This window comes from Anomaloglossus baeobatrachus, chromosome 4, assembly GCF_048569485.1.
Source record: "Anomaloglossus baeobatrachus isolate aAnoBae1 chromosome 4, aAnoBae1.hap1, whole genome shotgun sequence".
NCBI classification, from domain to species: domain Eukaryota; kingdom Metazoa; phylum Chordata; class Amphibia; order Anura; family Aromobatidae; genus Anomaloglossus; species Anomaloglossus baeobatrachus.
Window position 1 is genome coordinate 569,488,115 of NC_134356.1, and position 13,936 is coordinate 569,502,050.

The 13,936-nt window shown below is 51.0% G+C and overlaps 1 protein-coding gene across 1 annotated transcript in view; it reads left to right on the forward strand.

Annotated features, from left to right (window-relative positions):
• MAP2K1 (mitogen-activated protein kinase kinase 1) overlaps positions 1–13,936 on the forward strand; it is a 79,699-nt gene that overhangs the window by 49,619 nt on the left and 16,144 nt on the right. The window contains exon 7 of the mRNA XM_075346049.1: positions 3,229–3,436. Within this exon, the coding sequence (XP_075202164.1) occupies positions 3,229–3,436 (208 nt within the window). The remainder of the gene's footprint in view (positions 1–3,228; positions 3,437–13,936) is intronic.

Sequence of the window (13,936 nt, forward strand, 5' to 3'; positions counted from 1 at the left end):
AGTGGGAAGTGTCAATGGGGATGTTGAAATCACCCATAATGATGGTGGGGATGTCGGTGTAAAGGAAGTGTAGTAGCCAGGTGGTGAAATGATCAAAAAAGGCAGTGACTGGCCCTGGAGGGCGGTAAATGACAGCCAGTTGAAGGTTGGAGGGGGCGTAGATGCAGACACAGTGCACCTCAAAAGAGGGAAGAGTAACAGAGGGTGGTAGTGGAATTGGTGTAAAGGAGCATTGGTCGGACAGGAGCAACTCCTCCACCACGCTTGTTGCTGGGGCTGGGGGTGTGAGAGAGTTGGAGACCGCCATGAGAAAGTGCAGCAGGAGAGGCTGTGTCAGAGGGGGTGAGCCAGGTTTCTGTGATTGCAGGAATGGAAAGTTTATTAGTGATGAAAAGATCATGAGTGTAGGAAAGTTTGTTGCAGGAAGAGCGAGCGTTCCATAGAGCTCCTGTTGGTGTGACTGGGGGAGCGGGGGCTGGGTGGACGGGTATGAGGTTAGAGAGGTTGCGGAAATTTGTGATAGGTTGTGGATGAGGGTTTGAAGTGACAATAGGGATGTGGTGAGGAGGACCAGGATTAGGAGAGATATATCTCCAGCAGTGAGGAGAAGCAGAGTGTTAGTAGGTGTATATCGAAATTTATACAAAATTTATATAATGTGAATAGTGTGAAATGCTAATAAATCCTTATGGTAAAATATTTTTTAAAACCAGCATGGAACAATCATGATCACATAGATGTGACACATAGATGCTTTATTGTATGTCTTTGCACAGTTAATATATATGATATTTATTCATTAACTTTTATTACTTTTTAATAAAGAGCTAACCCTTTGGTATATATACTCACCACTTGGTTTGATTTTTATGTGTGGTGACGCCCCCTTTTTTTTTTGTAACCATTTTCTGTCACATGTTTTAATAATAAAAGTTGTTATTTTGACCTGTTATGCATTTTTTTTCTTTTTTTATTTTGGTTCTGCATTTGATGTATATATACAGAATAGAGATTTTATGTAGAAATGTTTTGATACTTACGCTAAGACACTCCGTATCAGTGTGTGAACTCAAGATTTCCCTCTCTGTGAGGTAAAACTAGGAGCTGCTGAATTAGGGGGGACCGCGCTCTTGTGGATTAAGGCCATGTACCTTGTTTTCCCTAAAATAAGTGAGGGTTTTATATTATTTTTGGCTCCAAAAGATGCACTAGGGTTTATTTTCAGGGGATGTGTGATATTTTGTATTGGCGTCAGTAATTGGGTCACCCGTGAAAAATGAATATTCACCCCTTTCCCTGTCCACCAGTGTCAGTGAATGGACTGTGGGCAGGAATATGTGCAGGGAAAGGGAGTGAATATTCATTTTCCATTAACGCGTTCCAATCACTGACAGCGACACAGAAGGGTGGGCAGGGAAAGGGGTGAATATTCATTTTTCATTAACTAGCCAGCATTGGGATTATATACTTTCAGGGCTTTCAGCAACACAATGAGGCAACATACACCAATAAAAGTTGCATATCCTGAAAGGGCTGTCCAAGCCCTATTTCTGCATACTATTATTGTATGGTATGCAAATAGGGCTTATTTTTTTTTTCTTTTAATAGGTGTTTTCTTAGAGATCAATAAAAATCTAACACTCGTCAATAAAGCATGTGGAGTGCCAATATAAACATATGAACTTGAATGCATGTTCATAAACTGGAAGCGAAAGTATAACCGCAAGAGAGAGAGAGAAGACTTAGATGATAGCCGAAAAGGAGTCGCCCACAGGGACAGATCCGAAAAGTTATTAGAACTCTTAACATAAGAATCCACCGCCACGGAGGCAAGACCCAACGATAACATTGGGCGTGTAGGTCAAAAAAAATCCTGCTAGGGCTTATTTTTAGGGTAGGTTTTATTTTTAGGGAAGCACTGTATTTATTTGCAAAAGGGTTGCTTTATGTTTCAGTATGAACGAGGGCAGAGTAAGCCATGCAATTTAACGTTTGGGTTCACTCACGCTTGCAAATAAATATGCCAAGTACAATGCAAGGGGGAAAAAGGGGATTGTGCTCGGATCATTGTTATTCAACAAGTCAGTGCGGATCTGCAATTTTTCTCAGCTGTATTCGGTGTGAGGAAAAAAAATTGCAGCAAGCTGTGATTGGCAGCGTGAATCGGACGAGACTCGCCAATGCAGGGCTATGGGTGCGAGGAAAAAACAAACGTCACACGGATCATCCTAGTGGATTTCGGCTTTACGGATACATTACCAATCTGTAGCACAGGACACTGTAAATAGCACTGTAAGGCTATGTGCGCACTAGTGCGTTTTACCCGCGGATTTGCCGCGGAAATTTCTTGAGAAATGTCTGCAATCTTTGTGCAGACATTTCCCAGCAAATCCTATGTGAAAAAAAAAATAGCTGTGCGCACACTGCGGATTTTTCTCAAGAAATTTCCTTGAAGAATTTCTTGAGAAAAATTCTTGAGAAAATGAGCATGTCAATTCTTTTCCGCAGGTACCCTGCGGATTTCGGCAGTACAGCCTGCAAAATCCGCAGGGAAAATCGCGGCAAATCTGCATGCGGATTTACCACGGATTTGGTGCGGATTTTTTCCGGAGGTCCGGAAATCTTCCACTCCCAGAAGTTTCTCAAGAAATTTTCTTGAGAAACTTCACAGTTCTAGTGCGCACAAATCCTAAAGGAATAATAGCTGCTGAGAAAAAAATGATAGCATTCAGATGTCATACGCATGCTATGCGATAAAATAGCTGCACACTCGCATGACATCTGGAATCACATTCATGACACTCATCCAACTTCTCTGGATGAAAATCAGACCTTAAAATATATATTTTTTTTATATATATACTATATACAAACCCTTGTTTTTGAAGTACAATTCTCAGACTACAGCCATACTACCATTAGAAAAAAAAATAGATTTTTTTTATATATATTTTTTTTTATTATAATTTTTTTTTTTTTTTTTTTAAATGGTAGTATGGCTGTAGTCTGAGAATTGTACTTCAAAAACAAGGGTTTGTATATAGTTTACACCGAGGAGGTACATAAGTCTGCATTGGGGATGTAGACACAACTGAAGCAGATTTTCACTAACACAATTGGTAAAGTTCATGTTTTTATTTTGAATGCTTTGGCGCAATAAAAAAGTTGCAAAAATATGCACATAATTAAAATAAAACAAGCATCATCACCTGTGTTCTCTTAATCTAGCCGGAGCGACTACAAGGCACACACTACTCGGTGCAGTCTGACATCTGGAGCATGGGTCTTTCACTGGTGGAAATGGCAATTGGGCGGTATCCAATTCCACCTCCTGATGCCAAGGAGTTGGAACTGATTTTTGGCTGCTCTGTTGAAGGAGATTCTGCATGTTCAGATCTGTCTCCTCGTCCCAGACCACCAGGACGTCCCATCAGTTGTGAGTATTGCTCTTTTTTTCTTATCTGCTGAGGACTTGCATGGAATTTGTTCTTCCCGTGTTTGCGTGGGTTTCCTTCGCGTTCTCCGGTTTCCTCAGATACTCCAAAGACATACTTATAGGGAATTAAGATGAAGAGCCCCAATGAGGACCATGATGATCACATCTGTAAAACGGTATGAAATTAATAGTTATATGCTATATAAGTGATTAAAATAAATTTCTTTGTCGCTCCATTGGGAGACCCAGACAATTGGGTGCATAGCTTCTGCCTCCGGAGGCCACACAAAGTATAACACTTTAAAAAGTGTAACCCCTCCCCTCTGCCTATACACCCTCCCGTGCATCACGGGCTCCTCAGTTTTATGCTTTGTGTGGAAGGAGGCACACATCCACTCATGCATTCTCATTTTAGTTATATCGGTTGGAAGAAAAGTGGGCCCCCACGGGGCCCCCGGCATGTTCCCTTCTCACCCCACTAAGTCGGCGGTGCTGTTAAGGTTGAGGTACCCATTGTGGGTACAAAGGCCGGAGCCTCATGCCGTCTCCTTCACCATCCCTTAGCGGCTCTGGGAGAAGTGGGATCCTGAGCGGTCATCCATTCACTGGGACCGTGCTCCCTCCGCAGCCCCTGTGGGAATCTGTCGGACAGGAGTTGATTTATCCTCAGGGACCGGGCCCTGCATCACTAAGGTACTCTGTATCCCCATGGGGGATGTGCATGGAGCGCCTTCATCCCGGACGCTGCAGCAGCTGCTTATTTGTGACGGCCGGCGGACTTCCGCGCCGACCGCGCCTGTTTGTCGGCCGCGGTCTTAAATTTAGTCCCCGGCTTCAATTGCGGCCTAGTAGCAAAACTCCCGCCCCCGGGCCTGTCTGTCAGGGGTAAGGGCGGGACTGCCGACCTGACGTCGGTTGTGAGGGCCGGAGCATCCTGTATGTTTCCTCCCCCCTCACTGATCACTGTGGGGACTCCAGATTCCCGCACTTTTCTAGCGCCGCCCACGGCCCCACTCCTCCCCAGAGAGCTCCGGCAGCCATTTTTTTGACATTTTGCCTGTGGAGGATTTCCAGGAAAGAGCTCTGCAACGCTGGGAGACCTAAGGCAGGGAATCTGGAGGACACACACTCCGCTTTTTAGCGGTCGGTAAGCCACACCGGTCACCCGGTGCTGGTCCCCTTAGGGTGCCGGAATAGATACTATATATATATTTATATATTTCTGTTTGGTCGGGCTGTATACCCTTTCCCATATACCCTCAGTGATCACTCTCCTAGGAGACAACAGCATGTCGTCCACAAGGAGCAAGGGTGCCAAGGCACAGGGTTATTTTGCGACCTGTACCTCTTGTGCGGCTAAGTTACCTGCGGGTTCCACCTACCCTCACTGTGAGCAATGCTCAACCCCTGTTTTGCTTGCTCAGCCGGAGCCTCGGTCACTAGTGGGCCCCTCGGCACAGGTAGAACCCCTTGCTCCCCCTGTCCAGGCGGCAGGGACAGAGTTTGCAGTTTTTGCTGAAAAACTCTGAGTCACTCTCACAATCCATAGCTCAGTCTATGGACAAATGGTCTGCCAAGCTGCTTGAAGCTTTGCAGTCCAGACCAGTTCTTCCACAGGCCCCGGGCCCTGTTGGATCTTCGCCTCCAGGCCCCTCTCTGTCCGCGCCGCAGCACGTTCCCAGGGGGGGCCCTAGGTCTCATGTGGAGGACTCCGGCCCGGACCACAGTCCCAGACCGGCTAAGCGGGCCCGCTGGGAATCTTCCCCGACTTCTTCACGCTGCTCGGGTTCCCAGCTTGAGGACTCTCTGGAGGACGAGGCGGACGTCGCAGCTCAGGGCTCTGACCCTGACGTTGCTCTCAATCTTGATACACCTAAAGGGGACGCCATAGTAAATGACCTTATCTCGTCCATCAACCAGGTGTTAGATATATCTCCCCCGCCGCCACCTGTAGAGGAGTCGACTTCTCAGCAGGAGAAACGCCAGTTTCGGTTCCCTAAACGTACACGGAGTGCGTTTTTCGATCACTCTAACTTCAGAGATGCTGTCCAGAAGCCCAGAGCGGTTCCGGACAAGCGCTTTACTAAGCGCCTTACTGACACACGTTACCCCTTCCCCTCTGACATTGTTAAGGGTTGGGCTCAATGTCCCAAGGTGGATCCCCCAGTCTCTAGAGTGGCGGCTAGATCTGTGGTATCGGTTGCAGATGGCTCTTCGCTAAAGGATGCCACTGACAGGCAGATAGAGCTCCTGGTGAAATCCATCTATGAAGCCACGGGCGCGTCTTTTACTCCGGCTTTTGCAGCCGTGTGGGCACTCCAAGCTATCTCAGCTTGTCTGGCTGAGATTACTGCGGTCACACGTAATTCTGCTCCGCAGGTTGTGTTTTTGACTTCTCAGGCGACAGCCTTTTCTTCCTACGCCATGAACGCAGTTCTAGACTCTGCTAGCCGTACAGCGGTGGCATCCGCTAACTCTGTGGCAGTCCGCAGGGCCATGTGGCTGCGCGAATGGAAGGCAGACTCGGCTTCCAAGAGGTTCTTAACCGGTTTGCCGTTTTCTGGCGACCGCTTGTTTGGCGAACGATTGGATGAGATTATTAAGGAATCCAAGGGAAAGGACTCCTCCTTACCCCAGTCCAAACCGAAGAGACCTCAGCAACGGAAAATACAATCGAGGTTTCGGTCATTTCGTCCCTCCGCCAAGCCCCAATCCTCTTCGTCCAGCAGGCCGGAGAAAGGCCAGAGGAACTCCTATGCGTGGCGGTCCAAGTCACGCCCCCAAAAGGCCGCAGGAGGCACTGCTTCCAAGGCGGCCTCCTCATGACTCTCGGCATCCCCGAACCGCATCCTCGGTCGGTGGCAGGCTCTCCCGCTTTTGCGACGCCTGGTGGCCACATGATCAAGACCGATGGGTGAGAGACATTCTGTCTCACGGTTACAGGATAGAGTTCAGCTCTTGTCCCCCGACTCGTTTCTTCAGAACCTCTCCGCCCCCCGAGCGAGCCGAGGCACTTTTTCAGGCGGTGAACGCTCTGAAGACAGAAGGAGTTGTGATCCCTGTTCCCCCCCCAGGAACATGGTCGCGGCTTTTACTCCAACTTGTTTGTGGTGCCAAAGAAGGACGGCTTGTTCCGTCCCGTTCTGGACGTCAAACTGCTCAACAGACATGTGAGCACCAGACGGTTTCGGATGGAATCTCTCCGCTCGGTCATCACTTCGATGTCACAAGGAGACTTCCTAGCATCGATCGACATCAAGAATGCTTATCTCTATGTGCCGATCGCACCCGAACATCAACGCTTTTTGCTTTTCGCCATCGGGGACGAACACCTTCAGTTCGTGGCTTTGCCTTTCGGCCTGGCGACAGCCCCAAGGGTGTTCACCAAGGTCATGGCATCTGTTGTGGCGGTCCTACACTCTCAGGGCCACTCGGTGATCCCCTACTTAGACGATCTTCTGGTCAGGGCACCCTCTCAGATGGCGTGTCAAAACAGCCTTTCCGTTGCTCTGGCGACTCTCCAGCAGTTCGGGTGGATCATCAACTTCCCAAAATCCAAGTTGACACCGACCCAATCACTGACGTACCTTGGGATGGAGTTTCATACTCAGTCAGCGGTAGTCATGCTACCGCTGGACAAACAGCTTTCGCTGCAGGCAGGGGTGCAATCTCTTCTTCGGGGTCAGTCACACCCCTTGAGGCGCCTCATGCACTTCCTGGGGAAGATGGTGGCAGCGATGGAGGCAGTGCCCTTCGCGCAATTCCATCTGCGGCCACTCCAGTGGGACATTCTCCGCAAATGGGACAGGAGGTCGACTTCCCTCGACAGGAACGTCTCTTTCCCTTGCAACCAAGATGTCACTTCAGTGGTGGCTCCTTCCCAACTCTCTATCGCAGGGAAAATCCTTCCTACCCCCCACCTGGGCTGTGGTCACCACGGACGCGAGCCTGTCAGGGTGGGGGGCGGTTTTTCTCCATCACAGGGCTCAGGGAACCTGGACTCCGATAGTCATCCCTTCAGATCAATATTCCGGAGATAAGGGCAGTGTATCTAGCCCTATTGGCCTTTCATCGGTGGCTGGAGGGCAGGCAGATCCGGATCCAGTCGGACAACGCCACTGCCGTCGCATACATCAACCACCAAGGCGGCACTCGCAGTCGTCAAGCCTTCCAGGAAGTCCGACGGATTCTGAAGTGGGTGGAAGCCACAGCTTCCACCATCTCCGCAGTTAACATCCCGGGCGTAGAAAACTGGGAAGCAGATTTTCTCAGTCGACAGGGCATTGACGCGGGGGAATGGTCTCTTCACCCAGACGTGTTTCGAGAGATCTGTCGCCGCTGGGGAACGCCGGACGTCGATCTCATGGCGTCACGGCACAACAACAAAGTCGCGGCATTCATGGCCCGGTCTCAAGATCACAGAGCTCTGGCGGCGGACGCATTAGTTCAGGATTGGTCGCAGTTTCGACTGCCGTATGTATTTCCTCCTCTGGCGATGCTGCCCAGAGTGCTGCGCAAAATCAGGTCCGACTGTCGTCGCGCCATTCTCGTCGCCCCAGATTGGCCGAGGAGGTCGTGGTACCCGGATCTGTGGCATCTCACGGTGGGTCAACCGTGGGGGCTCCCAGACCGCCCAGACTTGCTGTCACAAGGGCCGTTTTTCCATCTGAATTCTGCGGCCCTCAACCTGACTGTGTGGCCATTGAGTCCTGGCTCCTAGCGTCCTCTGGGTTATCTCAAGATGTCATTGCCACTATGAGACAGGCCAGGAAACCAACGTCCGCCAAGATCTATCACAGGTCTTGGAGGATCTTCTTATCCTGGTGCTCTGATAATGGTTTTACTCCCTGGCCCTTTGCCTTACCCACTTTTCTTTCATTCCTTCAATCCGGAATGGACAAGGGTTTGTCTCTCGGCTCTCTCAAGGGACAAGTATCGGCGCTATCCGTATTTTTTCAAAGGCGTCTAGCCAGGCTTCCGCAGGTCCGCATGTTCCTGCAGGGAGTTTGCCACATAGTCCCACCTTACAAGCGTCCGCTGGAACCCTGGGACCTTAACAGGGTGCTAACGGCTCTTCAGAAACCACCTTTCGAGCCGCTGCGGGATGTCTCTTTATCACGTCTCTCGCAGAAGGTGGCATTTCTAGTGGCAGTTACATCGCTCCGTAGAGTGTCGGAGCTGGCAGCGCTGTCATGCAAAGCCCCCTTCCTGGTATTTCACCAGGATAAGGTGGTTCTGCGTCCGGCCCCGGAATTTCTCCCTAAGGTGGTATCCCCTTTTCATCTCAATCAGGATATCTCCTTACCTTCATTTTGCCCTCATCCAATTCACCAATGTGAAAAGGATTTGCACTCATTAGATCTGGTGAGAGCACTCCGGCTCTACGTGTCTCGCACGGCGCCCCTGCGCCGTTCAGATGCCCTCTTTGTCCTTGTCGCTGGCCAGCGTAAGTGTGCGCAGGCTTCCAAGTCAACCTTGGCTCGGTGGATCAAGGAACCGATTCTTGAAGCCTACCGTTCTTCTGGGCTTCCGCTTCCTTTGGGGCTGAAAGCCCATTCTACCAGAGCCGTGGGTGCGTCCTGGGCATTGCGGCACCGGGCTACGGCTCAGCAGGTGTGTTTCATGCAGCTACCTGGTCTAGTCTGCACACTTTCACGAAACACTATCAGGTGCATACCTATGCTTCGGCAGACGCCAGTCTAGGTAGGCGAGTCCTTCAGGCGGCGGTTGCCCACCTGTAAGAGGGGGTCGTTTTCGGTTCTTTTTTATCGAGGTATTCTTTTACCCACCCAGGGACTGCTTTTGGACGTCCCAATTGTCTGGGTCTCCCAATGGAGCGACAAAGAAGGGAATTTTGTTTACTTACCGTAAATTCCTTTTCTTCTAGCTCCTATTGGGAGACCCAGCACCCGCCCCTGTTCCCTTCCGGCTGTTTGTTCTTTTGTGTACACATGTTGTTCATGTTGAAATGTTCTTTTGGTTCATGGTCTTCAGTTCTCCGAACATCCTTCGGATTGAATTTACCTTAGACCAATTTATAAGTTTCCTCCTTCCTGCTTTTGCACCAAAACTGAGGAGCCCGTGATCCACGGGAGGGTGTATAGGTAGAGGGGAGGGGTTACACTTTTTAAAGTGTAATACTTTGTGTGGCCTCCGGAGGCAGAAGCTATACACCCAATTGTCTGGGTCTCCCAATAGGAGCTAGAAGAAAAGGAATTTACGGTAAGTAAACAAAATTCCCTTCTTTATGTAAAAAACCCTGCCTAAGGGTCTATTCACACTGCACAATGCACAGCGTTAAAGTGAACCTGTCACCAGATTTTCCCTATATAAAATGTGGCCACCACCAGTGAGCCCTTATATACAGCATTCTAGAAACCTCCTATATAAGGCCCCAAGCCGATCTGTATAACATAAAAATGACCTTTATTCTGCCGGGTATCGCTGGTCTTGATCTGGTGCCACGTCTTCTTGCAATTGCCATCCTCCTTCCCTGCTCTCTGTAGATGATGTATCCTACGTCATCCAAAATTCTTCCATTGCACTTCTCTCTGCCTTTGTGAGGTCAGGTCAAAGTACTGTAATGTGCAGGTGCGGGGAGAGGTCAAAGATCGCCTGCGCAGTACAATACTTTGCCCTTGGCAGGGCAGAGAGAAGTGCGCGCGCACAATGGAGGTCACTGTGTGGATGCCATAGGACGCGTCAGCCACATGAAGCAGAGAGGAGGCGCCGGATCAAGACCAGCGACACCCTTTGAACCGGACGACTACCTAGTAGAGGAGTATAATAGAAGGTCTTTTCTTTATCGTTCCTTTGGGAGACCCAGACCATGGGTGTTTAGCTTCTGCCTCCGGAGGACACACAAAGTACTACACTTAAAAGTGTAGCTCCTCTTTCTGAGCTTATACACCCCCTGGTAGCCAGTCCTAGCCAGTTTATCGCTTTGTGTTCAGGAGGTCATACATCCACACATGCATTCTCATCTGATTGTTTGACTTTTGGAAAGAGTTTGAAGAAAAGCGTGTCCATGTCTGGACTCCCGGCATGTCCCTTCTCACCCCACTGTGTCGGCGGTGTTGTTAAGGTTGATTTACAAGGCTGAAGCCTTACATGCCGCGCTCCTTCACCATCCCTTCTGGGCTCTGGCTTGAAGTGGGAGCCAGCACGGTCTCCATGCCTGGCAGGAGTCCGGTCTCCATCCACAGCCCCTTGAGGATTCTGTTGGACCGGAGCACTCATCCCCAGGGACATGGCCCTGCGTCTCAGCAGCTAAGTACCTGAGACGTTTATGTTGGGGGTCCCGATTCTTTATTGTAAGGAGAGAGTATGCTGTATGTGATTGTTTTTAACTTTTCCGGCGGGTTCTCCAGCTTTTGCCCGAGAACCGCGCCGATGGTGCCTGGTTGTCGGCCTCGCCGCTTAAATTTAGGCCCCGGCTTCGCCGGAGGCCTAGTTTCGTTTTCCTGCCCTCGAATGTCACTCATGCAGAGGGACAGGTTCGGCTCCTCCCGGCGGCCGTTCTACACAGGGGAGGGACACTCCCCACTGCTGGGGCGTCCCTCCTTCCCGGCAGGTCTCTATAGCCCTCCAGTTCCCGCTCTTTTATAGGAACGCCCCCTCGTCCCGCCCCTCTCTTCGCTCCGGCGGCCATTTCTCAGGCAGCGTTCACTCTGCTCTGGGACATCCTGCATTCTGCATCTCTGCTGAGGTGCTGCGCTCTGGGGGACCGGGCTTAGGGATCTGGAGGGCACACAACACCGCGCTAAGCGGTCTGGTAAGCCATAGGCGGTCTCCGGTTGTGGACCTCTGTATATTCTCCCTGGGGTTCATTCTCTGCAAAGCCCCCACTCCAGCAGCATGTCTCACACAAGGAGCAAGGCTCCAAAGCTTTATTCTGCATGCACTGCATGTAAGCTCCTGCTGCCTGAGCCGAGCATTTATCCACACTGTGATGGTTGCTCTAACTTGGCGGTGCCACAGCCTGGAGTCTCCCCCCCATTGGTGTCTCAGGCTGCTGCTGCACCTGTGATTGAACCCCCGGCCTGGGTAGAGTCTTTTTCTAGGTCCATATCCCAATCATTTGCTGAGTCCATGGGACTTTTGTCCAGGACTTTGATGAATATGCATCAGCCCCCCTCACAGGGTGCCTCTAATACTCTTGACAGAGGACTCCTATCCTCTGACCTCCGTCCATCAGAGCTCATGGAGGATTCATCATCTGATCCCAGACCCCGTCCTTCTAAGAGAAGGCGCAGGGTTTCCTCCCCCTCCCCATCCCACGGCTCTGTCTCAAGAGCTGACTCTCAAGATGAGGAGGATGCCCTCACTGGGGGCTCGGAGGCTATGTATCCCATCGATTTCTCTGAGGGTGACTCAGATCTTAGTGATTTGATTGGTTCTATTAATTCTGTGCTGGATCTCAATCCGCCAGTGTCAGAGGAGCAACTCTCTTTGGCAGAAAAACATCAGTTTACCTCGCCTAAGAGAGTGAAGAGTGTGTTCTTTAACCACTCCAGTTTTCAGACCGCTGTGACCAAACCCAGGGCCTGCCCTGACAAACTCTTTCCAAAGCGTGGTTCTGATGACCGGTTTCCATTTCCGCCTGAGGTGGTCAAGGAGTGGTCTCACTCCCCAAAGGTAGACCCTCCGGTGTCTAGGCTATCAGCCTGGACCGTTGTGTCGGTGGCTGATGGCACCTCACTTAAGGATTCCACTGACCGTCAGATTGACCTTCTGGCCAAATCTGTGTACGAAGCTGCCGGGGCCACGTTTTCCCCGACTTTTGCAGCAGTGTGGGCTCTCAAAGCCATCTCTGCTTCTCTAGAGGAGATGCATTCCCTCACCAAGGAATCTATGCCTGAGATGGTTACCTTAACTGCTCAGGCTTCAGCCTTTTCATCTTATGCCATGTCTGCCATGCTAGAGGCTGCTCACCGCACTGCGGTGGCTTCAGCTAATTCTCTTGTTATCCGCAGGATTTTGTGGCTTCGAGAGTGGAAGGCAGATGCTTCTTGCAAGAAGTTTCTTGCTGGGCTCCCTTTTGCTGGTTCACGGCTGTTTGGTGAACAGCTGGATGAAATCATTAAAGAAGCTACTGGCGGGAAGAGTACTTCCATGCCACAAACCAAGACCAGGAAACCCGCCCAGGGTAGGAATCAATCGAGGTTTCGTTCCTTTCGTTCCTCCAACTGGTCATCCTCTAAGCCTTCCGCCTCGTCCGCTAACTCAGCCAAGGATCAGAAATCCAACTGGCGCCCAAAAGCGCGTCCGCAGAAGACCGCAGGGGGTTCTGCCACTAAGGCAGCTTCCTCATGACTCTCGGCCCGCTCCAGCCACGTCCTTAGTCGGTGGCAGGCTCTCCCACTTTGGCGATGCTTGGTTAAAGCAAGTCTCCGATCAGTGGGTGAGAGACATCATATCTCACGGCTACAGGATAGAATTCTCTTCCAGCCCTCCAAACAGATTTTTTTTCTCTCAACTCCCCCCTGCTCCAAGGCCGCCGCCTTCTCGCAGGCCGTGGCGTCCTTGCAGGCAAACGGAGTGATTGTCCCAGTTCCCGCTCAGGAACGGTTCAGAGGTTTTTACTCAAATCTCTTCCTAGTTCCAAAAAAGGACGGTACCTTCCAGCCCATCCTGGATCTCAAGCTTCTCAACAAGCATGTCCAGGTGCGGCATTTTCGCATGGAGTCTCTGCGATCAGTCATTGCCTCTATGACCCAAGGGGAGTTCCTGGCGTCCATCGACATCAGAGATGCCTATCTACATGTGCCAATCGCAGTGTCACATCAGCGTTGGTTACGTTTTGCGATAGGAGAGGATCATTTCCAATTCGTGGCTCTCCCCTTCGGGTTAGCCACGGCCCCTCGGGTATTCACCAAGGTCATGGCGGCAGTGATTGCGGTCCTGCACCTCCAGGGGTTAGCAGTGCTTCCTTATCTGGACGACCTTCTGGTCAAGGGTACATCCAGCGCAGACTGTCAGCGGAGTGTTTCGCTCACTCTCGCCACCCTAGCCCAATTCGGGTGGATTGTCAATCTTCCCAAATCCACTCTGACTCCGACCCAGAGTCTCACGTACCTAGGGATGCAGTTCGAGACTTTGCCGGCACTTGTGAAGTTGCCCTTAATCAAACAGCAGTCTCTCCGGCTAGCGGTGCGCTCTCTCCTGAGGCCCCGCCGTTATTCCCTCAGGCGCCTGATGCAGGTGCTGGGTCAAATGGTGGCTTCCATGGAGGCGGTTCCCTTTGCCCAGTTCCATCTGCGTCCTCTGCAGCTGGACATTCTCCGCTGTTGGGACAAGCGGCCTTCCTCCTTACAGAGGTTAGTGGCTCTGTCGCCACGGACCAGGAGCTCTCTTCAGTGGTGGCTTCGACCCCTCTCCCTGTCCCAAGGGCGCTCCTTCCTGGCTCCGTCCTGGGTGATTCTCACCACGGATGCCAGCCTATCCGGCTGGGGAGCGGTGTATCTCCACCACAGAGCTCAGGGCACTTGGACTCCGTCC